This window comes from Manis pentadactyla, chromosome 17, assembly GCF_030020395.1.
Source record: "Manis pentadactyla isolate mManPen7 chromosome 17, mManPen7.hap1, whole genome shotgun sequence".
NCBI lineage: Eukaryota > Metazoa > Chordata > Mammalia > Pholidota > Manidae > Manis > Manis pentadactyla.
In genome coordinates, this window is record NC_080035.1 from 57,329,376 (window position 1) to 57,355,115 (window position 25,740).

Sequence of the window (25,740 nt, forward strand, 5' to 3'; positions counted from 1 at the left end):
CTTGAAGAGCTGCATTCAGGAAGAAGTAGCTCGTGCTTATATTCAGGAGATTTTTGCCTATGTTGTCTTCTAAGAGTTTTATGGTTTCATGACTTACATTCAGGTCTTTGATCCATTTTGAGTTTGCTTTTGTGTATGGGGTTAGACAATAATCCAGTTTCATTCTCTTGCATGTAGCTGTCCAGTTTTGCCAACACCAGTTGTTGAAGAGGCTGTCATTTCCCCATTGTATGTCCATGGCTCTTTTACCATATATTAATTGACCATATATGGCTGGGTTTATATCTGGTCTCTCTAGTCTGTTCCGTTGGTCTATTGTTCTGTTCTTGTGCCAGTACCAAACTGTCTTGATTACTGTGGCTTTGTAGTAGAGCTTGAAATTGGGGAGCATAATCCCCCTAGTTTATTCTTCCTTCTCAGGATTGCTTTGGCTATACAGGGTCTTTTGTGGTTCCATATGAATTTTAGAATGATTTGCCCTAGTTCATTGAAGAATGCTCTTGGTATTTTGATAGGAATTGCACTGAATCTGTAGATTGCTTTAGGCAGGATGGCTATTTTAACATTCTTAATTCTTCCTGTCCATGAGCATGGGATGTATTTCTATTCATTGGTATCTTCTTTAATTTCTTTCATGAGTGTCTTGTAGTTTTCAGAGTATGGGTTGTTCACTTCTTGGTTAGGTTTATTCCTAGGTATTTTATTTGTTTTGATGCAATTCTGAATGGATTCATTTTTCTGATTTCTCTTTCTGCTAGTTTATCATTAGTGCATAGGAATGCAACAGATTTCTGTGTATTAATTTTGTAACCTGCAACTTTGCTGAACACAGATATTAGATCTAGTAATTTTGGAGTGAATTCTTTAGGTTTTTAAAATGTACAATACCATGTGATCTGCAAACACTGACAGTTTAACTTCTTCCTTACCAATCTGGATTCCTTGTATTTCTTTATTTTGTCTGATTGCCGTGGCTAGGACCTCCAGTACTATGCTGAATAACAGTGGAGAGAGTGGACATCCCTGTCTTGTTCCTGATCTCAGAGGAAAAGCTTTCAGCTTCTCGCCGTTCTCTATAATGTTGGCTGTGGGTTTGTCATATATGGCCTTTATTATGTTGAGGCACTTGCCCTCTATACCCATTTTGTTGAGAGTTTTAATCATGAATGGATGTTGAATTTTTTCAAATGCTTTTTCGGCATCTATGGAGATGATCATGTGGTTTTAGTCCTTCATTTTGTTGATGTGGTGGATGATGTTGATGGATTTTCTAATGTTGGACTATCCTTGCATCCCTGGAATAAATCCTACTTGATCATGGTGGATGATCTTTTTGATATATTTTTGAATTTGGTTTGCTAATATTTTGTTGAGTATTTTTGTATCTATGTTCATCAGGGGTATTGGTCTGTAATTTTCTTTTTCTGTGGGGTCTTTGCCTGGTTTTGGTATTAGGGTGATGCTGGCCTCATAGAAAGAGTTTGGAAGTATTCCCTCCTCTTCTACTTTTTGGAAAATTTTAAAGATGGGTATTAGGTCTTCACTAAATGTTTGATAAAATTCAGCAGTGAAGCCATCTGGTCCAGGATTTTTGTTTCTAGTTTTTTTTTTATCACAAATTCAATTTCCTCGCTGGTAATTGGTCTTTTCAGATTTTCTGTTCCTTCCTGGGTCAGCCTTGGAAGGTTGTATTTTTCTAGAAAGTTGTCCATTTCTTCTAGGTTATCTAGTTTGTTAGCATATAATTTTTCATAGTATTCTCTAGTAATTCTTTGTATTTTTGAGGTGTCCGTTGTGATTTTCCCTTTCTCATTTCTGATTCTGTTTATGTGTGTAGACTCTCTTTTTTTCTTGATAAGTCTGGCTAGGGGTTTATCTATTTTGTTTATTTTCTCAAAGAACCAACTCTTGCTTTCATTGATTCTATTGTTTTATTCTTCTTGATTTTATTAATTTCTGCTCTAATCTTTATTATGTCCCTCCTTCTACTGACTTTGGGCCTCATTTGTTCTTCTTTTTCCCATTTCATTAATTGTGAGTTTAGACTGTTCATTTGGAATTGTTCTTCTTTCCTGAGGTAGGCCTGTATTGCAATATACTTCTCTCTTAGCATGGCCTTTGCTGCATCCCATAGATTTTATGGTGTTGAATTATTATAATTTGTGTCCATATATTGCTTAATCTCTGTTTTTATTTGGTCATTGGTCTATTAGTTATTTGGAGCACGTTGTGAAGCCTCCATGTGTTTGTGATATTTTGGTTTGAGTGATTTATTTTTAGTTTCATACCTTTGTGGCCTGAAAAGCTGGTTGGTACAATTTCCATCTTTTTGAATTTACTGAGGCTCTTTTTGTGGCCTAGTGTATGATCTATTCTTGAAAATGTTCCATGTGCACTTGAGAAGAATGTGTGTCCTGCTGCTTTTGGGTGTAGAGTTCTATAGATGTCCCTTAGGTCCATCTGTTCTAATGTGTTGTTCAGTGCCTTGTCCCCTTATTTATTTTCTGTCTGGTTGATCTGTCCTTTGGAGTGAGTGGAGTGTTGAAGTCTCCTAGAATGAATGCATTGCTTTCTATTTCTCCTTTTAATTCTGTTAGTATTTGTTTCACATATGCTGGTGCTTCTGTGTTGGGTGCATAGATATTTATAATGGTTATATCCTCTTGTTGGATTGACCCCTTTATCATTATGTAATGTCCTTCTTTGTCTTTTGTGACTTTCTTTGTTTTGAAGTCTATTTTGTCTGATACAAGTACTGCAACTCCTGCTTTTTTCTCCCTATTTATTGCATGAAATATCTTTTTCCATCCCTTCACTTTTAGTCTGTGTATGCCTTTGGGTTTAAGGTGAGTCTCCTGTAGGCAGCATATAGATGGGTCTTTTTTAAAAATCCATTCAGTGACTCTATGTCTTTTGATTGGTGCATTCAGACCATTTAGATTTAGGTTGATTATCAATAGGTATGTACTTATTGTCATTGCAGGCTTTAGATTCAAGGTTAACTTCCTTACTATCTAAAAGTCTAAGTTAACTCAGTATGCTAGTACAAAGACAATCTACAGGTTCTTTTTTTTTCTCCTTTTTCTTCCTCCTCCATTCTTTATATATTAGATATCATACTCTGTACTCTTTTTCTATCCCTTGATTGACTTTTTGGGGGTAGTTGATTTAATTTTGCATTTGCTTAGTAATTAACTGTTCTACTTTCTTTACTGTGGTTTTATTACCTCTGGTGATAGTTATTAAATCTTAGGAACACTTCTATCTATAACAGTCCCTCCAAAATACACTGTAAAGATGGTTTGTGTGAGGTAAATTCTCTCAGCTTTTGCTTATCTGGAAATTGTTTAATCCCTCCTTCAAATTTAAATGATAATCTTGCTGGATAAAGTATTCTTGGTTCGAGGCACTTCTGCTTCATTACATTAAATATATCATACCACTCCCTTCTGGCCTGTAAATTTTCTCCTGAGAAGTCTGATGATAGCCTGATGGGCTTTTCTTTGTATGTGATCTTATTTCTCTCTCTGGCTGCTTTTAATAGTCTGTCCTTATCCTTGATCTTTGCCATTTTAATTACTGTATGTCTTGGTGTTGTCTTTTGTGGGTCCCTTGTGTTGGGAGATCTGTGCACCTCCATGGCCTGAGAGACTATCTCCTTCCCCAGACTGGGAAAGTTTTCAGCAATTACCTCCTCAAAGATACTTTCTATCCCTTTTTCTCTCTTCTTCTTCTTCTGGTATCCCTATAATATGCATATTGTTCCATTTGGATTGGTCACACAGTTCTCTCAATATTCTTTCATTCTTAGAAATCCTTTTTCTCTCTGTATGTCAGCTTCTTTGTATTCCTTTTCTCTAATTTCTATTTCATTTATTGTCTCCTCCACCATATCTGATCTGCTTTTAAAACCTTCCATTGTATGTTTCATTTCTGATACTGTGTTCTGTAATAATGGATCTCCAACCAGAATTCATTCCTGAGTTCTTGAATATTTTTCTGTACCTCCATGAGCACGTTTGTGATTTGTATTTTGAAATCTCTTTCAGGAAGATTCATGAGGTCGATTTCATTTGACTCTTTCTCTGGTGTATTTATGATTTTGCTTTGAACCAGGTTCCTTTGATGTTTCATATTTGTATGTAGCGCCTTGTAGTGCCCAGAAGCTCTACTCTCTGGAGCTGCTCAGACCCTGGAGCAATGTTGGGGGTCACAGGGGAGGGGAGTGGTATTAGTGCCTTGAGGGAGGAAAGAGCTCTTTCCTGCTTCCTGGCTGCTATGCCTATCTTCACTGCCAGAACCAGTGGGCGGAGCACACAGGTATAAGCCTCTATGCTTTGCGTTTATAGCTGCTAGAGGTGGGCCTTCCTTCTGGCTGGCCTAATTCCAGGGCAGGGTTTGCTGGTTTGCGAGCCAGGTGTGGGCTGCCTAGGAGGAAGGCACAGCGGGCTGCACATCACAGGGGAGCCTTAGAGCTGCATAGCCAGCCAGGGGATGGAGCACCTGAAGACTGTGAAAGTTCGCAACCTGCAGGGCAGAGTGTACCCAGACAATTTTGTCTACGTATCCTTGCTCCTGAGCAGTAAGTTCTGTGCAATCCTTGCCCCTTTAGCAGTCCTCTCGCTGTTAGGAAGCCTCTCAGACTGCCCTCCTTTATTTTGTCCCAGAGAAGCAGGATATGGATCCCTGTGTTCCACAAGCAGCTGGAATCTCAGTCTCTCCAGGTATTCTGCCTGTCTTAGCTTTCCAACCCCACTAATCACCAGAGCACCATGCAATGTAGGTTCATGCTCCCAGAGCAGATCTCCAGAGCTAGGTGTTCAGCAGTCCCAGGCCTCCACTCCCTCCCTGCTCCATTTATCTTCCTCTTGCCTGTGAGCTGCAGTGGGAGAAGGGCTTGGGTCCCGCTGGGCCATGGCTTTGATACGTTGTCCTGTTCTGTGAGTTTTATTCTTTTCTCTAGGTGTATGTAGTCTGGAGCAGCCCTCTTTCCTGTTGCTCTTTCAGGATTAGTTGTATTAATAATATTTTTGTATTATATGCGGTTTTAGGAGGAGGCCTCTGTCTCACCTCTCACGCCGCCATCTTTAATCTTGTAAGGCTACTACACTATTATCCCTGTTCTTTATAGAAGGAGACATACAGTGGGCTGTAACCGAGAGAAACTGAGCGTGAGCATACCAGATCTCATGCATACTTTCACTTCCCTGTCAGTGACTCTCTTTGTGATAATAGATCATTGCATGTGTTGGAAGATGGCTCAAAACTGTACAGCCACATCTGTCAAATTGTCAAGAGATGAAAACCCCTATCTGAGAGGAAAGAGAAAAATGGATTATCACAGCAGCTGCTGAGGAATGAGGTTCCAATTTAACAGGACTCTAGTTATGCATTAAGGTGACCTCTTCATGCAGCTGTTACTTATGCTGAAATAGAGTTTAAGCAGCAAAGTAACTGGTTGATGCCAAAAGAGTCAATTATAAGTTTACACTTTTCTGAGACTTGCACTTAAGGACACCCTGAAGAAACTTTCTAAATAGTTTGGCAATGCCACATAAAAGAATTATACTGCTGCCTGAAGATGGTGGACATATAAAATATGCAATCATATGTCAAGCATTAACATTTTGGATTTCTCTCTAATATTTCAATGTCTTCTTAGAAGGGATATGCCATTTGGAATTGTATAGAATTTCTGAAAATCATCTGGAAAAATCAACAGGTAAATGGGCAACACACGTGAATAAGCAATCTACAGAAAATATAAGAAGCCTATGAATATATGGACAAGATACTCAAATTCATAGACTGTAACTGGAGAGATCCAAACTGAACATACGTACATAATTCATGCCATCAGGTGTAACACTGATAACACCAAGCATGGACAAGGATGTGAAAGAATGAACACTTAGAGGTTGCTAGTAAGAGTGAACAGTGGCACTGTAATCTGGGGAGCCAGTAGGCAACATCTCATAGAGCCTAACACTGTTTATATCTTTTCATCCAGCAATTGCTCTCCTAATTATATATGCTCTTATAGTTTTCACACTTGTACACAAAAATGCATGGACAAGAAGGGTCCTAGAATGTTTGCAATAGCAGAACAATAAAAAGCTACTTCAATGTCCATCAAGAGGAGAGTGAATGAATGGATGCATAAATAACCTGAGGTATATGTTCACGGGAGGATAATACTCAGTGATGAAAATAAAGTGGTTAAAATATGAGGTAGTCTGTGTGTAATGTGGTCTCTGGTCAGTCGCTAGTCATGTGACCTTCATCAAATGACTTGAACTCTCCGTGCCTCAGTTCCATTTGTTTGACAGAAGTCATTAAGAGGGCCACATCCATGGCATTGTTGTCAGAATTAAATAATTTAATACCTCTGAGATACTCTGTGCCTGACACATAGTGGGTGGTCAGTAATGTTCGCTATTACTATTTTTAATGGTGGATACATAGGTATTCTTCCTATCTGTGTTTCTACATATTCCATATTTTTGTAGTACAAGGAAATGACTGAATATTATATTGTGTAATAGCTTCAATTTACCAATTATTCATGTGTAAGTACATGGAAACTATGTGTTTCTCCAAAGAAAATATTCAACACAGGGTGATTTGAAAATCAGTTCAGACCGTAATAGCCTATTTAGGCCTTAACAAACTTCTCAAGTCCTGTAAGACTTAAATGTTTAACAGGGAAACTATCCTTGAGTAATAACTCCTGAGGTCAAGGCCCACTATTCATATGATGAAAGAGTTCTGTCCCTTCTCCATCCACTCCATGAAGCCCAGGAGGGTGTTGAGTAGTGGCTCCCAGACAGAGACGGGCAAGGGTTTTAGAAGGGATTAAGTAGGGAAAATTACTTTGGATTCATACTGTAGGAAAACCCAATACTTTGCTCGGGTGGTCCTACTGCTTCCTGGCAGTTCCCGTGACTCACCGCCTCTGGCCAATCCCCTTTCTGGGTGGCCTGCCAAGAAACCATTTTCTCCCAGCTTCACACTCAGCTTTGCTGTTTACTGGTGAGTCTCTTTAGAGCTCTTAAAGGTGAGGTCACCAAACTCAGTCACAATCTGCTATATTTGGGCAATATTCAAGAAACAGAATAAAGCTAGTCTTCAAAGAGAAAAATAGAGGTAGACGCACAGACAAAACAGAGATGAAAAATCATGTGGCCCCGACAGAGAGCAAGAGAAAGGCACAGCCTCCCGGCAAGCCTGATAATGCTCACAACAAATGCTCCCCTGAGCATGAGGTCTGTTCCTAGCACCAAATAATTCCTGCCTGGGACATAAATACTCAGGTCCCACAGCCGAGAAGGAGTTATCATCCCCATTTTACAGCAATATGCCCAGAACTGGACCGTACAGCATTGCTGAAAAATGTCTGCCTCCAGAGCCTGTTCTCTGAGCGGCTGCCACAGGGTGATTTCCTCTCCCTCAGAAAAGATGCTGCCATAGAACGAAGTAAGGATGTCGGGAGCTGGGAAAGCAGAGTGCGAGGTCAGGCAATCCCGTTAGGAGACAGGATGTGCTAAGAGGCAGTGGTAGCACAAAAGGTAAAGGAAACCAGGCCTGGGACTTGCCTTATCCATATTCTTGGGCTTTCTGACACTTCCAGCCCACAGTGAGGACCAATGGCAGGAAGGGGTGGGGTCCCAGACGATGCCCATCAACACCCTCCAGAGGAGTGGAGAAAAGCAGAAAGACAGTCCAGGCAAGAACGAGGGTGGGAGGGAGCGTCTCAGGGGCTACAGGACGTTTCTTTGTCTGCCCTTAACTTAGTAATGAATTTATAGGAACTGCACAGATTTACTACGGCTAAGTTCCTTTTTAAACATGGTAAGAATTTCATTTAATAACTGTGTAAACATGAAAAGTGTCTTAGCAAAATTAATTAAGATTAAGTCAGTCAACTAAAAATTTCAACGAATGGCATCACCACACATAGCCTGCCCGGTTGGCAATACAGTTCTGCTCATCTGTCTGCATCTGAACTTGGGGTTTTGCAATTAAGTTTAAGAGCATATGTATTTTCATTTACTATAAAAACAGAAGAGACCACCCTAAGGGCGCCAAATTGAATCCTTTCCCTCCATGCCTGCATATGATTCCCATTATGGTTATAATTATAGCTGTGATTATACTTACAATTTACATTTCAGAACCCAGAATGGAATTTGCAGAGTTTCAAATTGCAGACCAGGGGTACCTCTTTTTTTCCTCTACAAATGGCTCTGTAAGCCTATTATTTTGTAGAAGAATAGGAAGATTTCAAGTGCTCTAATTCATTTGCTAGCTTCATGATCAATATACAGGAAAAAGGAAGCAGAAATTCCACAATGATTGAAACATTTGAAATAGGCTAAGATACGTGTGTGTACTTGGAGGAATGTCAGGAAACAATGAAAAGAATTGTTTCTGCTGCTCAGATCCTAATAACTGCAGCCTGCAATATATAAAATCCTAATAGATTTATACCTGCAATGTAAAAAAATGTATGTACATATACATATATTGTATGTATATGTATATATATACATGTAGCTGTGGGTGCACATATACATGTACACATACCTGTGTATGTTTTTTACATTACAGGAACATATAAAGACACACACAATACATATGCATTTTTAGCTAGCTATATACATATATAAAGAAAGGGAGGGGAAAAATAACGTACATCCAAACACCCAGAATCACAAAAGCGTTGTTAGTCATATCAGGTATTGAGTTTAACAGTTGTAGGAAGATTAAGCCACATCGATCAATCTTATTTACTAAGACCTGATGACTTCTTTCTATTACAAACTTGTTTTCCTGGTATATTTCTCAGCTAGATAAAGATGGGAGTAGGAACCAGAGGATGCAGGCACCAGTCCTCTGTTTGGTGAGGTGTAAGCTGAGGAGACCCCCCAGATCCCCTGGAGCCCACTTCCCGGTCTCTGCAGGCTGGCAGAGCATGCCTGTCCTGCACGCATGGCACTGGCTGTCCAGACCCTCACCCTGACTTTCTTCCTCCCCACTTCTCTTGGTCTCAGTGCAAATCCCACTCCTCCCGAGGACCTTCCCTGGGCTCTCAGACGAGGAGGGAGGCCTCCAAAGCGCGTACTCCCACGGCATCTACATCTCTTCTTCACGATCCCTATTACTCCTGGGGGCATTGTCAATGACTGACTTTGGCGGGCAGGGAGAGAAGATGGCCTGTTCAGGGCTGGTTTTCCTCCTCCCACTGGGAAGCACCTGTAAGCTCCGTGGGGGTGGGGGCCGCGTCTGTCTTGTTCAGGACCATTGCAGTGTCAGTACACATCAGTTGATGAATTACTTAATAATGTAAAATCAAGTGCTTTTTAGGTATGATGCTGATATTGTCATTCCTATTAGCAGCAGTGGTAGTGGTGGCGGTAGTTGTAGCAGTTGAATTATTAGCACGATTGTCAGCACCAAATATATGACGGAAAGAGAACCACAAAATAATATGAAATATCATCCACACTGATTGTAAACTCTTCCTCCCCCCCCACCATTAACTGACAGAAACAGCCGCATGACTAAATGGCCATGTAAACGCAGCGCGCAGGAATGGTTCCGGGCACAATGTTTTGCTTCCGATGCACCAGTCCATGATGCACAACGAGTGCCGCCGGAGAAAAATCCAAAAGAAAGAGAGGAGGAGATGCAGGCAAAAAGCCCTTCCCCAAATTATGAAGAGGGGTATGAAAAGCTGTAAAAAGCAGCCCCTTGGGAAACTGTAACTGAAAACAAAAGAGAGTGAAAATAATAAAGTTCTCAAGAAGGAAGAACCAGTTTTCTGTTCCCACGATGGGGTGGCTTGATTTTTTCACCTGGAAAGAGGGAGATGGAAATAGTGGAAATGGGAGGGGCACTGCTCTTGGGGAAGGTGATGTGGTTTTGAGTGAGAATGACTGACTTTGGGGGACAGGGAGAGAAGAGGCCAGCGCAATCCACCAAAGAAAGGAAGTGCGTGGCTTTATGAGGGACTCGGAGCAGATGGTCAATCCAGGATGTGCCCAGGCCAGAGACCAGCTGGCCCATCCCTTGGTCACTTCCCGGACTCGGGGACCTGCCGGCAGCCCCACTGCCTTGTGTTTGCTGCACATGCACCTTGGGGAGGAAGCACCACGTTATTATACGTCATGCTGCTCAGACAGCTCACAGATGCAGAACAACAGACAGCCTATGCAAGATAGTCCTTCCCAGGTGCTCATGAGGTGCTCAGTTGTGATTGTGTGAGCCTCACCCAAGTAATTCAGGACCTTGTAGAAGAATTTTTTTATAAGATTTAATGTGACGAGAGAACTCCTCACTGATTCAATACGGCTGGCATGCAATTACCTGTGTGCATTCATTCACCAGAGACTGACCACACCCCTACTATGTACCAAAAAATAAAAAAAAAAGGTAGGTCCTGGAATATGGGATGGAGTAAAGTGCTGTCCCTGACCCCAGGACCTTACATTTGGGCAGATTTAGAGCTTGCAGAGCTGTGGATTTACTGGCAGAAAATAAAAGTTGAGCGTTCGCTGGCTGAGTTTTAAAGACGGCATTGTTCCGCACCTGGAGGCAGGCTGGAGCCCGTCCCTGGGGCTTGTTGACATCCACAGCTACCAGCTGCCACCCGCCAGCGGCGTCTTCGTGAAACATCTTCAAGACAAAGAGGGAGATGAGTCAGCGACACTTCATACGGAACGCAGAGCACTCCAGCTCATGTCTCCAGCTTTCTGCATTTCTTATGTTATCAAAACTGTGTCTTCTTATGAACTTACTTGTAGAACATGAATCATTCCAATCTATGTTCATTTTAACACCGAAAACTTAGGTGACTAATAAAAATAACAAGAATAACGGTAATGGTTTGCATTTACTGAATCCTTGCTAGGCATCCAGTCCTTGGTGCCTTATGTATGCTTTGCACATAATGGCCCAAGAGTCTTCCCCACAAGAATTTAAAGTATTTCATCCCCTCATGTTGGTTATTGATTATTACATATTAGATCTGGAAGATGAAAATTAGAATTTCAAAGCATTGTGTCTGGTATGCTTTTACTTGAAATGGTGAACTTTTATCTTTATTGAGTGGACATTCTTCACAATAGAAAAATGTTCCAGGGGTAATGTAACATGTGCGTGTCACACAGGGAGAGGGGGTGGTGTTATTCTAACTGTAGGAGACGGACACATCACTTAACAGACTTTGTGACATCATTTTAACTAGGCCACAGTAATCTCAGCAGAACTTCTATGTATATTATTTATGAAGGGAAAAAGTCGTTTCTTTTGGCTTAAAATATGTAAATGATGAATTTCAGGATGGTATAGGATACTAAAATATGATATTCATCGAATTAGATATCTAGGTTGTTATTATCTGACTGCATATTCCACTACCTCAAAAATTAATTATCTGCAGTATCACACCCAGCTGGAAGACATCCCCCACTTATAAATATTTTCCCACTAATATATTTTCTTACCAATTCCCTAGGAGTTTGTGTATGTGTGTGTGTAGAGGGGTTTTAGTGAAATAGGGTAGAATTAAGGATTTTTATTTTTCTGAGAAACAATACTAACTACAAGCACTTACTGTTTTTTTCCTGCCCAAGGTGGCTGGTTCATACACCTAAGTAACATTTCCTTTCCTTACTTACATCTCATGTTAATATGACCCTCTGTTCATAAGGGTAATTGATGGAGATATGAGATGATGCAAAAATCCCATTACCTAGGACTTATAACCATCGTTTCGAACTCCCCAAAGTAGAAGTAGTAGATCAATTATAGAAAGAAAACTTGCCCTCTATAAAATATGTGAGAGACAGGTGCCCAAGTTCACTGACCATACGAGCATTTTTAAAAGGACAAAATGGAAGTGCACATTTACATGAGGATTCTTTGATTAAAGATGCCAATTACAAATTGTTTTCCTCGGGTGTCCATTTATAGGATTCTGATTCCCTTTTTAGAATTAATTTTAAAAGGCATTCTTAGTGGTGGAATAAAGCCCATCCCTCATGACTAAGGGGCTCATTCTCAGAACACATACATTGGTTGAAGGACAACTTGTTAAAATGCCTTTTAAAGTTCCTGTCAAAATTTTGGAAGTCTCCTTTTAGGGAGGGAAGACAAAAGCACTCCTGCCAGTCACCAGCTAAAATCCTTCTGTACCGGCATCCCATATGCTCTTATCATGGCACAAAGGATCCCTGGGGCACAAATTCGCTTTGATCAGTAGTAGACTAATTTTCTTGTTAAATTATTTTTTTCCAGTGGGCCAAAATCAAATGAATCAATTTAGTTGTTAGTAAAAGTGTTCTCTCAAGGTCACTTCTTTGTGTGAAATTAAGTGAAGGAAATGAAAACACGTTCAATTTCTCTGTAGTCCCTGAAATTTAAAACCATTAGATTGGAAAAGGTAATAGCAGCTATGTGAGGTAGATGGTGGGATGTCTGAAGCCAGGATTCCTCAGGAACTCAGAGTGCTTTGGAGACTGTTTGCCTCTCTTCCATATCTTTTCTCCCTGTCTTCCAAAGTAACATAATCTTAAAGGGACCACTAAACCACCCTACCTCCAAACAAAAAATGAATTATTTCCCTATTTTGAAGCTCATCTTGACCATGTATTTACATACTGGCTTATAAGATGTGAGTAGAAATTTTTTCTGTATTTTTCCTTCCTGCTCTCTGGAATATGGATGTGAGGGTTAGAGCTATAGCAGCCATATTAGTCCATGAAGCAATTTTGGGAAAGGAGGCTATCAAGGTGGAGCAAAAACCTGCAAGGAGTCTGGATCTGTGACAACACAGACTACCACACTGACCCCAAATAAGCTCCTATAAATTTACATGAGAGAAAAAGGGACTCTATTTTACATAAGCCACTCTTTTGGGGCTTTTTGCCCTTTGTAGCTGAATTACTCAGATAGTACAAATGGCTTCAGTTTGAATGTCCAATGATTTCTTTCATTTTAAAGATATAACTTCCCCTATTGTTATATAATTCACACAGTTTTACTATCGGATATTAAGAAAATGCAGATGAACTGGAAAAATATCTTAAGCCCATCTTCCAGGCACAACTACTACTAACATTTTAGAGTTAACCTTCTAGGCATTTTATGCACACCCACACACAAACATGAGCCCCCTTTTTCTCATCAACATGTTGTCTGCATATATTCATGCCAATAAAGTTAATCATGATTTAATGATTTGCCCTGATCCCAATATCATAATTTATAATCAATAACTTATTTCTAGAGTTCAGATATTTTACTTTTTGTGACCAAAATGCCTCCATAAATATTCTAGAGTGTATACACCATTGGGTATGGTCCAATAATTTTTCTTAGGCTAAATTCCTAAAAGTGGAATCTCTCACTCAAATAGTTTGTACATTTTTAAGGCTTTTGTTATGTATTGCCAAGATGTTTTCCAGAAAAGATGTTCCAATTTACACTTTTAGTAACAGTATATAAAAGTACCCTTTTCTTGACCTTATAGCCATTAAGAATACTATCTTTTTTAAGAAAAGTGAACATGGGGCCAGAACAAAGGTAGTATGTTGACAGCTAGGCCTGCAGTGATTAAATTAAAAGGAGGAGGATCTCAGTAAGCAAAACTGAAGGCTCTCGCAGCTGGATGGTGCGGTTTTGAGTTCCAGTTCTACCGCCCATCAGTTAGGTAACATTGGGCAAAATAACTTTCTAATCTCTGTCGTCTTTTCATCTGCAAAGCAGAGACAGTTATAGGACCAACCTCACAAAATTATTGTGAAGGTTAAATAAGACTGCTTGCAAAGTCATTACCACAGTGCTTAGAGAACTCTCAATATATGTCAGCTATTGGAACAAGAAGTTACAAATTAGAGGATGATCACCTATAGCAACATGAATGAATTTCTATGAGCACTCCCCTTTTAATACAATCTTTTAGAAACTCCTGGACATTTTAGTCTTGAGAATGATCTCAGACTTGTCCTTTTGCAACTGCTGAGATTTTATAAAGGGTTACTTGATTTACACAGTAGCTAAGATTGCTTTTGAGGTTGTTCTACTACAGTAACAATAACAGATTATCTAACGTGGGGTGGTAGAGAAAGAATCCTGCTAACAGAGGTAATCACCAGCAGGTCAATTAAAATTCTAAACCCAACACACACACATACACACACACCCTTAAATTTATCTTGAAATTCTTAGGCTCTTTGGATTCTTACAAAATCAATTGCGTTTTAAAAATAGACAATAGTCATTATTACACAAAATAGTTACTTCATTATTAAGTGATATATTCAATGACTCAGACTCACAAATTTGATTCTCATTTATGGCTCCCTATTATTCCATTACTATGGAATATGGTTTCTTGTTAGAAAAAGCTCACCATTGTACCATGCTAGAATAGCAGTCCTTCCCAGAAACTGCTTTCATTAAATTGCTTTCTCACTTATTTTAATGACATATATTCATGTGGAAATCAGTGGTCTTGGAGCACAGCAAACACATTTTTACTGAAGTGCTGTCTTTGAGTATATATAATCTTCTTTGGAGGAGACATTCTATTTTCCATCATGTGTCTATTCATCTACACATTTCTGCTTCTTAGCTCAGCATTGCATATTTATACAGAATTGCTTAGATATTGCAGGAACCCATGTTCTAAGCATGTTCATGGAAGTACAAAGGAGGAACTCCTAAGTGTCCTTTTATCCTACACCAACTCTGTTCTTATCAGTCTTCTATCTTAGGGGATATTAATTCAGAAAACATGGGCCCGAAGAGTGTGCAATCAGAAATAACAACAGGCCCCAAAACTATTGCTCTCCATAATATTGACTTATGATCCTATCAAAACTATGATGAATCTATAAAAGTTAGGTGTGCATGGATTGCCAGAGCCTGCCTTTCCTCTCTGACCACTACACATAGAGCAAACATGCAGCCTTGTGTGGCCCTGAAGTTGATGAGTCGCTTCAGTTCTCTAGGCCAAGTGGGAGAAGCAGTCTAGATCTGAAGACCACATGCCTGGCGCCAGCTTCCTGAGGCGCAGCATCTGAGGAACGACAACAAAAACTAGAGAGATGCTACACCCAGGACATTTTCTAGCCCATCACACAGCCCAGCGTCCAGTTCTGGGGCAGCACCCCTATAATCTTGTGGCATGGTTGTCCTACTGTGGACTCACACAGGGGCCAGCATATCCTGGATGTATGAACACACAGCTGAGCATGTGGCAACAGTGACCTGTGTCCAGTGATCAGGCAGGTACAGAAGTCACCATCCCCATCACAGTCCAGGCAAACGAGTGATTACTAATCTGAAATATTCCATGCCATTTCCTTCTGTTTTCCTGGTACATGTTGTGTTATGATATTCCTAAGTCCTTGGGCATTAATTTTTATGTAATTTGTTCCTGTGTTGTGACTTGGAGGCAGGTTGCTTTGTTACTAAAAAACAAAATGGTTCTCATCACTGATTTACTTTTGCCTCTGAATGGTCCACAATTCCTATTGAACTTGCCTAAGCTGTCAGAAAGCCCCTTGCTGATCCTGTTAATGTGTATAATTTTTTTTTCTACACATAAAGCCCTTCTGGAAAGTCCATGGGCTGCAAGACATCAAGTCCACCAAGCCTGGGACCCTCTCAACCCTTCTCTGAGGATTATTTACACAAAACAACTGCAAATATTCCACATTGCTGGAGAAGGGCAAAAAAATGACTCCATTTCTGAAAAGCTGTGTGCTTATAATACAATATAACCATCTTCATTTTATTTCCTTAATGCCTACCTGTTTTATTAGAATTAGAAACTTATGATTTGGTTTTAAACCACTGAATGAGAGGTCCTTCTGTGCAGAGTTCTGTCAGATTTTACAAATGGAACAGAATCACGGCAAAGCACGTCTCTCCCTTCCTCACGCACAAAAGCAGCTGGGCCACTTGCGACTGGCTGGTGAGAGGCTGGGCGGGGCCTGAGGCCTGTTGCCAGGCAGCCCAAGCGCTGTTTTACCGAGATGCTGTTGCAGGAGCTCCGGTTGCTTAGCAACCGGGTCCTCAGCCATAGCATTTTTCTTAATGAAGGTTTTTCACAGTTCTGTGTGATTACCGCTGCAGAATACCTAGATGCACTACCTCTGAATTACCGATTTAATTTTCTTGATTAAGAACAATTTGGCATCAAAACAATTTTGTACAACTTTGTTCAAAGCCCCTGCACATTTCACTTCCCATCAGAACTGCTGGCTGATGCCTGGTGCTTCCAAACACTCCTTTCCCAGCTGTGGCTTTACAGATAAGAGGTACTTGGTACCAACAAACATAATACAGTTCCAAGGCATGTTAGATCCCCTCTCAAGAACACCAAATGTAAATTCCGTGCTGAGTTCCCAGTTCCATGTTCCATTTAGTTCTTAATGCCCATATTGAGAACTTAGACACTGAGGCTGTCACCCTACTTCAAAGACATGTCAGAATGGACTTGTAACTTTATTATTACTCATAGTTCACTAAAAGAGGTGAAAGAGAAATAGGAACTAGACGTGGTTGACTCTTTTAAGGTTTTCCTACATGCCATCTGTGGCATACCCTATATGTCATTTAAAAAAAATAGTTCATTGAAGTTTAAACAGTGCATGTCAAAATTGAATAATATTAATACTATTTCATCTATAATGAGTTGGTGAGACAGTTCAAACTTTCACAATATTATAAAGGCTTTCCCAAATATTAGTATGTTTAATAGCAGTCAAGAATATAATTATGAGAAGTTCAATGTGAAGATTTTCAAAGTAAAATTTGTACCTCGTACCTTTCACAAATCCTTTGTCCCAATAGACCTGTATGAGTATTTATAAACTCACATTAAATTTCTCTTAAAGTTTAATACTAAAATAATAGCTATAAGGCATTAATGTAATTTTCTTCTTGATTCTGGAGTTTTTGTTCTCTCTCTCTTTTATAAAGATTCATACCAGAAGAAGAAATATAAACCTCCCCTTCCCCTTTATAAACACCAAAATAAATAAAAAACACATGCAATAAAAACAAAAATAAAAACAAAGACATTGGATTTGAATTGTCCTCTTAGGTAATAATTGCCCTGCTGCTTTTAGTCAAATTCTAGGGTGCTTCCAATTTCTGAATATGTAGTGAGTCCTCAAAGATCACAGGCATGCATCTGGGGTTGAGGAGTCTTCTTCATAGTTTACTTTAGTGATTGGTTCATTCTGATGAAATATATTTTCCATGCCAAAATTTCTAATCCTATACATAAGGGCCATTATATTGGTTTTCAATTGCATGAATAAATGTTTACACATATGGGAAATTCTGCGGTTTCTGCATTTGGTCTGCAAGCTCCTTGAGGACTTGCGAAGGCAGAACCAAATCAAAGGCACATTATAAATGTGGTGATGAACCTGGTTTTGTAGCAAACAGATTCATACAGCTGATAAAAATATAGGTGCCCACACCCCATCCCCAATTTGGTTTGATCTGGGTCTGGGCCTTTGCACCCATATTTGTGAATAGCTCCCTCCCTGAATCTGACAGTAGAAGGCCATGATAACAGGGCTTCCTCAAGTTCTGTCAAGTCCCCCTGAGTGTGAGAACAGTTCTGTCAGCGTTCAGGTGGGCTACAGGATCATCTCCTGATACCGTACCTGTGTGGTGGCTGTTGAAGTAGTACTGCTTCTCGATCCCCACATTTGTTGGAATTGTACTCTGATTTCTGCAAATGTTTCAATGATGACAGCGATAAACACATTCTGAAAGAAAATTACAAACCCCGTTTACCAAAGACTGGGAAGGAAGAAGCAGGGGGTGACAGAAAACACATAAAAGATCTGCAAGAATGGTCAGAAAACACAGGTTTTATTAGGACAAATTTTTAAGTACCTTGACAAGCCAGGCAAGGAAGAATATGAGCGTGATGAAATAGAAGTAGGAGCGCCAGCGGGGAAAGCTGTCGATTGCTCTGTACATGAGGAACACCCAGCCCTCCTGGGAGGCGGCCTCGTAGACTGTGAAGATGCTCGTGCCTGTCAAGAGGACAGAGAGCAGACTGAGTTATGTGGACTTTTCAAAGGAGAAAACATAAAATAAAAAACAAAACAGTCAATATCTATCCATGCTCATTTTCTCAAAGACTAACATAGCATGCAAGATTTTATTGTTCTTACTTAGAGTTTTGATAAAGTTGTTCCTGGCTTCAAGCCAGGGCAATTTCAGTATTTCCAGCAATAAAGTAACTTTATATCTTTAGCCATAAAGTGCATTTAACAATGTGGAAAAGGAAATGAACAATCAAACCGAGTAAAGGTATCATAAAAAGTAATGTGTCTGATGCAAGCTTGTTAGTTGGAGGCTTAACACTTCCAGGTGCTGAAAAATCCTTGCTATAGTTTTAATCAAAATGAAATAAATCTGAGAACAGGGCTTCACTTGAAGTCACTTTCTCATAGGGAGACTAAAGTATCTTAGGCTCCAAAAATTGATGAGATGGGACCTGTCTTTGGCTTCCAAGGTGTTTACTGAGCACCACAATGTAAGGCAATATGTCATCAAATAATGCTTTGTATTGTCTGGGAGAAAATGCTGCTGATGATGGAAAGAAAAAGTGAACAATAGGTCGGCAGATTTCTGAATGTGTGTTGAAGTTAACGTGTGTTTCCCTAAAACACCACTCAGGGAAAAAAGGTGCCTACTTCTCTTGACATGATGAGGGGTGTTTTATAATACCCCATGTTATAGATGGGAAAACTAAAGCATGTAAAGGGGAGGTAATTGTGTAAGAAGGCACAGATAATGATAGGGGAACCGGATGGACCCAGTCATTCTAGAAGGGGACCTGCATGTATAATCGTAAGGATATCCTGCCTCCTGACATCCTTTCTGTGGGTTAGCTTCCCCATCTCTAAAATGGGGAAATAACAACACAGACCTCACAGTGTCTGTGAACTGATTTCATTTCTGTAAAGCATTGACATATGGTGAGCACCTAATACACTTCAGGTATTATTATAAAAATTGAAAATAATTGCTTGATAGTATTTTGTGAGAAAAGACGTAAATAAAAAAGCAAAGTCCTAAGTTCAAGTTGCTTATAAAACAAATATGATATATACTGCTAGTCTTAAAACTAGTCAACGTTTGTACTTCAGTAAATTTCATGGCTCTGAATTAATTAAATTATTATAGGATATAAAGCCAATATCTATCCATATATGTTCTTATCACACAGGAATTTACAACTTTTATTTAAATATGCATACGACCAAAGGTCCCAAGTAGGAAGGGGTTACTGAAGTTGGCTGATGGTGACTGCCTCTCTGAGCCTGGGCTAGAAGAAGAGTAACTGAGCATGATGAATCCCAAAGCACACAGGACAGCAGGGAAGCCTAGCAGGCATGGGGGCAAATGGGAAAAGCAGGCTTGAAAGAAAAGCTGAGAGAAAAAAGGTAAGCAGATTCCTATCTGGTGAATGTCCATTATGCTGTGCTAAGTACTTTTTATCAAATATAATTTCATATATGCATGGTGTCTCATTTTAAGAATAATATTTTGCACATTGGGAAGTAGTTGACATAGCAACTTAGTTTTGTACATCATATTAGGTTTCAAGGCTCTTACGTATACTTAGACGCTAAGAAGAGCTCTCTCTAATCAGGCAGGTGGATGGGTAGGTGGGAATAAAGGCAGATATTATTCACATTTTACAGAAAAGGGAACCGAGCTTGCATAGGGCAGGAAGTGATAGAACCAGGAATTGGACCCACTCGATCAGGTTCCAGGTCTTAAACTCTTCTTTTCTTTACCTATATGTTACTTATATTTTCTCTTGCTTCAGCCTAGGGCTTTAAAAAAGAGCTTATTTTCTCTTATTATCCTTCATTTGCATAAAGCCCACTTTTTTCTAAGTGTTCATCACAGCTTAGTTTATAGTATACAGAGGTACTCATGCAAGAAGTTGACTTTTAGGAGAAAGACTCAGAGAAGAACAGCATGTTCATAAAATAAAATGCCAACCAAGAAAACACAAGTGGCTCTTTCCATTAATGATTCGTACATACTAAAAGTGTACATTAGTTTTGCTTTTGTGGACTATGAAGAACAATTCCAACATAAAATTAGTAATTTATGTCCCTTGTTCTCTTCTAGTTATTTGAACTGAAACACAAATGTGGCCACAGAAATCCACTGTGATTACCATTGAAGTTTAGTAGGGTTACCAATTCAGCATTTACAGGTAAAACACGAGGACTGTCAATCTAAGATTGAACTCAAGAGAACACTGAGATCACCCTTCCTCTATCTGCCCAGCTCCTTCTTTGTTACAGCTACGGGGAAGATGCTATTTGGAGGTAAGTACAAAACAGTACGTTCTCATCATGACGCTTTTATTCCATTTAATTTGACCAGCAAAAAGAAAAGAAGTGGGAACCCACAGTGTGGCTCAAAGAACAGGGTTTGTTGATACAAAGAGATGAGACATTGATGAGCATGTAACCAAAAACTCCCCAGGAGAACACTGACTATGGCAGCAAGCTTTTCCTGCTTGTGTGAACTACACGGGGCCACAGGCTTTGAAGGTGGGGCTCAGCGTGGCCGGAGCAAAGCCGTGCAGCCAGACAGACCCTCCTCTTGCCTTTCTGCTCCTGACTGTACAAAGGATGTGAAAAGAAGATGGCCTGTGGAAAGCTTTTCCAATTGCTGACCAATATTTCAGCTGACAAAAATCAGATTGATGATGGTCTTATTTTCTCAGGGAAGTGGACAACCCTGAGGAAGAAACTGTCGCTGCACAAACGTGGTTTGCACGTCCTGCCCTCTCTGGCTGCCCCCTGGTGCTGCCCTCTGGCCCTCTGAGCTGACTCCACAGCAGCTGCCCAGCCCAGCGAGCGCCCTTTGCCCTCAGGCCACATCGGGTGCCGGTCCGCCACCCCCCCAGCAAGCCCTGAGCTCACCTGTATCCTGTCACTTATCACACTGACTTGTGACTTCATCTGTCACTCTCTCCAGGGTGAGCACTCTAAGTTAAAAATTTATCTTTCACTTCAGTACCTGGCAATGAGAAGCACTTAAGAACTGTTGGTAAATTAAACAATTATCATAGAATTAAGACCTATGAAGTTTTTCCCAAATATTTGCTTTCTATCCATTCCTCCTCACCATTGAATACTGCACAGGTAACTGGAAACAAAGGGAATTATAACTGACTTTACGTTTTCTGTTTGCAAAATTCATTCATAACACACACAACATATATAAATTTTAAAGCCCATGGTACAGATAAACAGGAATATCTTCCTCTATTTCTTGATCCAATGTGAGAAATCTCTGGAAAATATTGTATTTATACATAAAATGTATTTTTTCTAGAAACACTTCAGAATACTTCTACTCCATTTTTATCATGGAACTAAAATTTCTACCTGAAAAGATCATTTTGTTAAATGAGTAATGATTCTACAATAGCACTTGGGAATAGAATAGAACAGCATTCTCTTATTAGGAAAGCAAGGTGGACTGCTCCAAAAATATCTATGGAAAGTTGTCAAATAGCACAACTTTCTTAGGCCCTAAACTCCCAAAGCACAAATTCAAGTTGTATAAGAAACAAAAACACAATGATACTCAGCTCATCAATTCTCCTAATTTCATTTATTCTTCTTGTCCTCTTCTATTGGTGGTTTGAATTCAGGATAAGAGGGTCCATTAATCTGCACTTAGAAAAAAATACTCACCTTGGAACTTTCTACAAACTATATGTATTGAGACATAGAAACTTTTTTTATAGCTCTTAACAAAATTATATTCCCATCTGTTTTGACTATCTTTAGGACTGTATTTACTGCTTGACTATCTTCTGCTGACTCTTTTTCTATGAAAAAAAAAGTGAAAAATTGACTATGTCCTGGGAATATTCCCTTTGTTTCTTCTAGCAAAAGGTTACAGAACACTGGGTTATTCAGCTTTCAGTGACAGGGCCAAGGAATTGTGGTGATAACTAATAACGAAACTACTAACCTGGAGTACCGCCATTAAACTCCTCTCCAAATACAAAATACCTGGGGTGCTGTGCTAATGATGCTGACATCCAATCTACTGTGAAAGAACTTGGGAAGTCAGAGTTGGTGATGTAGGCTTGAGATATCTGAATAAGAATGAGTAAGTACAGTGGACCTTGGAGGGATCAATAACCTTCACTCCCACACTCAGAATTCCTAATAGAACCAAGATGGTTCATTTTAGGACCACCCATTCCATCTTCCCTCTCAGTATTGGAATCCTCAGGGCAATGTTCCTGAGTTTTAATCCTTCTAGTGATAGGGAACACCACCTCCTAAGGCAGCCCCATCCCAAGTCAGGCAGGAACCTGTCCCATTGGATGTTGGCCTGGCTCAGCCCTTTGGAATCTTCTTGACTTTGCAAAGTAAGAAAGGTACAGGAGTTGGAAGTAGTCCCGACAGCACCTTGAGGGAGTCATCCCTCATTCTACCTAGGTCACCCTGCTACAGAAACCTGTCTTTTCTCGTCCTTTAAACCTTCCAACCTGAAGTACTTTTTATGAAATTGACCTGATGGTCGGCCTTCATCCCACGTGGGAACAGAATCTCATGTATGGAGGGTACAGTAACAACATTGCTGTCACTCAAGAACACTAGTCTCCCTCAAACTATTCTAAGTTGCTCTTCCTGTTCTTCCAGCTGACTCTGGTTGGATCTCATCCTTTTTGGAGATCAGCTGATGACAACCTCTACTGCATTCCTGCATGAGCACCCCCCTCATTTGCAAGGCAAAAGAAAGTGACATGTTTCTCCAACATTACACATTAATATCTGTGATCTCTTGGTGCCTCAGTGAATTGCTCTTAACAAGAAGATTTAACTGTGCAAGGATAAAGTCTCCATCCTAAAAGCCAAATGGATGTTTATTTTCTTGACTACAGTTGCAATGACTAAATATTCAATCCTGAAAGGTGGTCAAATAAGAGAACACATGTAAAGAGCTTGATCTTAGCATCTTTCTATTATTAGAAATAAAATCTGTTCAAAAGGGGGTGGGCTGTGCTTCATTGGTTCTCATTTGTTTTGTTATATTTGCATGCATATAACTTACTCTGCAACTGTATTTTATTTTTAAACTCTAGAACTGCTCCATAGAGCAAGAGTCTATTAAACCACAAAATTAAGAAAAAGAAGAGCTTTGATTTTTTAAGGGGGAATTAACTAAAGCTACTTAATGGTAAGTTGTCCTGTCAGTCTGAATTTAGACAGAATGCATCGTTATATAGATCCTCAAGTGTCAATGGGAAATAAAATAACCCGTCAAAGGGGTACCTCTGGCTTAGTTGACACTCTAACCAAGGGTTCCTCAACCACTAGTAACAATTGGGAATAGGTAATGCTTTATCATGAGGGCTTGTCCTGTATGTTGCAGCATCTCTGGCCTCAACTCACTAGATCTGAAGGGCACTCCCAGCCCCCAAGTTGTGACATTCAAAAACGTTTGTAGACATTGTCCAGCATTCCCTGGAGGCAAAATCACCCCTGTTTGAGAACCACCTTTTGGACATGACAGCCTTCCTGATTCTGTAGCTTTTGCCCTTGCAGTGCCTAGCTCAGAGCACCACATGTGACTTGTGTTTATTAAGTATTTTGAACAGAATTGAATTTCCTCATTTGACACAAGGGAACATGGAATAGTGAGATTTATCAAAATTTCTCCTTTGGCTTATTATGAATTGCTTGGAGGTTAAACAATTTTGGGCCAAAGGAGAGACTGGAAAATGCATTTCTGGACTATATTTACAATAGTCTACTTTTGTATTTGACATTTTATTCATCTTTGAAGGACTTTTGAAGGTGAAAAGCTGGGACACCTCACTAGAATCATTACATTAATATTTATTAGTTTTTCTGTTTCAACAACCTCAATTGGAAGAAAAATCTTACTTTTTTTTACTTGCTGCAATTTTGTACGATGACATACAGATGAGAATGGACTCATCTGTACTCCATGTTCCTGCGTCTGGTCCTGTCTGGACCATGAAACAGAGTGGTGCCCAGAAACCTGCTAAACAGCTCATGACACAGGTAGTCGCAGCAAGGGGGTCTAAAAGTCGCAACCAAATTGCAAACAGCATCGTAGCTTTTCTAATGGAACTATAACCTGTACCTCAGGTCACCTGTTGAAGAGAAAGCCCACAAGGAAATTCTTTTTGGTTTTGGAGACCTCTCAGTTTGTTTCACCTTCTGGTAATTTCCACACTTTCTGGTATAAAATCTCTTATTCAGATTTCCACCACATTTAAAATATTTTAGCAAATGGTCAGCTGTGAGATTCACTGCAACTTTCTATAACATGTTTTTCTCCCACCAAACTGCCCCACACCACCTCACCAATTCCCTCTTTGCATGACCTATACACTCAAATCCTGATAGTTGGCTTTGCCCTAATAACAAATTTTACCCATCAGTTGTTATTATCAAGTAAATCTGTTTGTCATGAGATGGTGAAAACTAACACCAATAAAAGATGTGTATTCTTAAGGTAGACATCTGCATTCAATATAATAAACTGTTGTCACTAAGGCTGAATGTATCCACATACACAAATGTGAATTAAGAGAGTAGATCCTTATTAGCAAGTAAAGTCCATCCTGAATTATACAGATTTATTGAATAATAAACCCACTAGAATTAAATTCCTTAGGATGATGTCACCCTTCTAATGAGTAAAACCTTTACGAACAATGTTTTCTATTCCTTGAAATGATGCTTAATTTTACTAAAGTAAATTTCCTAAATAATTCACTCATGTATCTCCCCAATAGGCTGTGATATAACCTTATGATAAGAATAACCTGGCACAACTCATGATAGGCTGAACTAATGATCCACACACATTCAACCTGAGAATTGCCATGTGAATAACACGTGAAATAACAACACAAGACAACATTTAAAATATGTTATTATAGAACATGGAGCCAACACAAAAGGATTTGATTCTAGATGCTTTAAAATGTATTTATAAACCTTGAGTTTTTGAGCTGAATTCTACCTTAGATTTTTTTTCACAACTAAACATTCATTTCATATAACCTTGCTTCACTGGTGAAATCACTTTATCTGTTACCTTAAAGCTCACTGTCCACAGCACTAAAGTTTTGCACTAAAGCCAAATAGAGAAAAGCACATACATGTTTACCTATCTTCTAAGTCATTAAACTTTTTTAAAAGTAATATTTATTCTGAGTTGAAATGTATTTCTTCAGATGTAGAAAATTCCTAAACTTCAGTTATAAATATAAAATACTTCTAGACAAGGAGAGCTGAGAGCTTTGACTATAGTATTTCACAAATGGAAAAAGAAATGTTGACAAGGCTGGATGCTGACATTGGCAGGAGAATTTAGGCATTAAAGAGAAGGGTTCCAAGGACGCTGAGGCCACATGCCAACCACAACACTCCCTGCCTCTGGTGCTGGGCAGCTGCCATGTAGCCTGGGCGTAAGAGCAGCAAAAGAGGTCATGACAGATGCCTATTAGCCCTCTGCCTTTGAGGAGCCATGATTTTAGATCAAAAGAGCTTCTAGGAACTTTACTTTGTTAGTTGACTTAAACCACGCTTTGCTTTCAGTTACCTTCCCTAGCATTCAAAGCCCACTGTTTCTTATCTGTATGACATTGGTCAGCCAGTTAAC

At 39.6% G+C, this 25,740-nt stretch overlaps 1 protein-coding gene across 6 annotated transcripts in view; it reads right to left on the reverse strand.

The window, feature by feature from the left end:
- The window catches only part of NALCN (sodium leak channel, non-selective), a 290,775-nt gene that overhangs the window by 179,276 nt on the left and 85,759 nt on the right, over positions 1-25,740 (reverse strand). For all 6 annotated transcript variants that reach the window (XM_036893731.2, XM_036893732.2, XM_036893733.2 and 3 more), the window contains 3 exons: positions 17,929-18,071; positions 17,694-17,798; positions 10,591-10,677 (listed from right to left, as the gene is read on the reverse strand). In XM_036893731.2, coding sequence (XP_036749626.1) covers positions 10,591-10,677; positions 17,694-17,798; positions 17,929-18,071 — 335 coding nt within the window. The remainder of the gene's footprint in view (positions 1-10,590; positions 10,678-17,693; positions 17,799-17,928; positions 18,072-25,740) is intronic.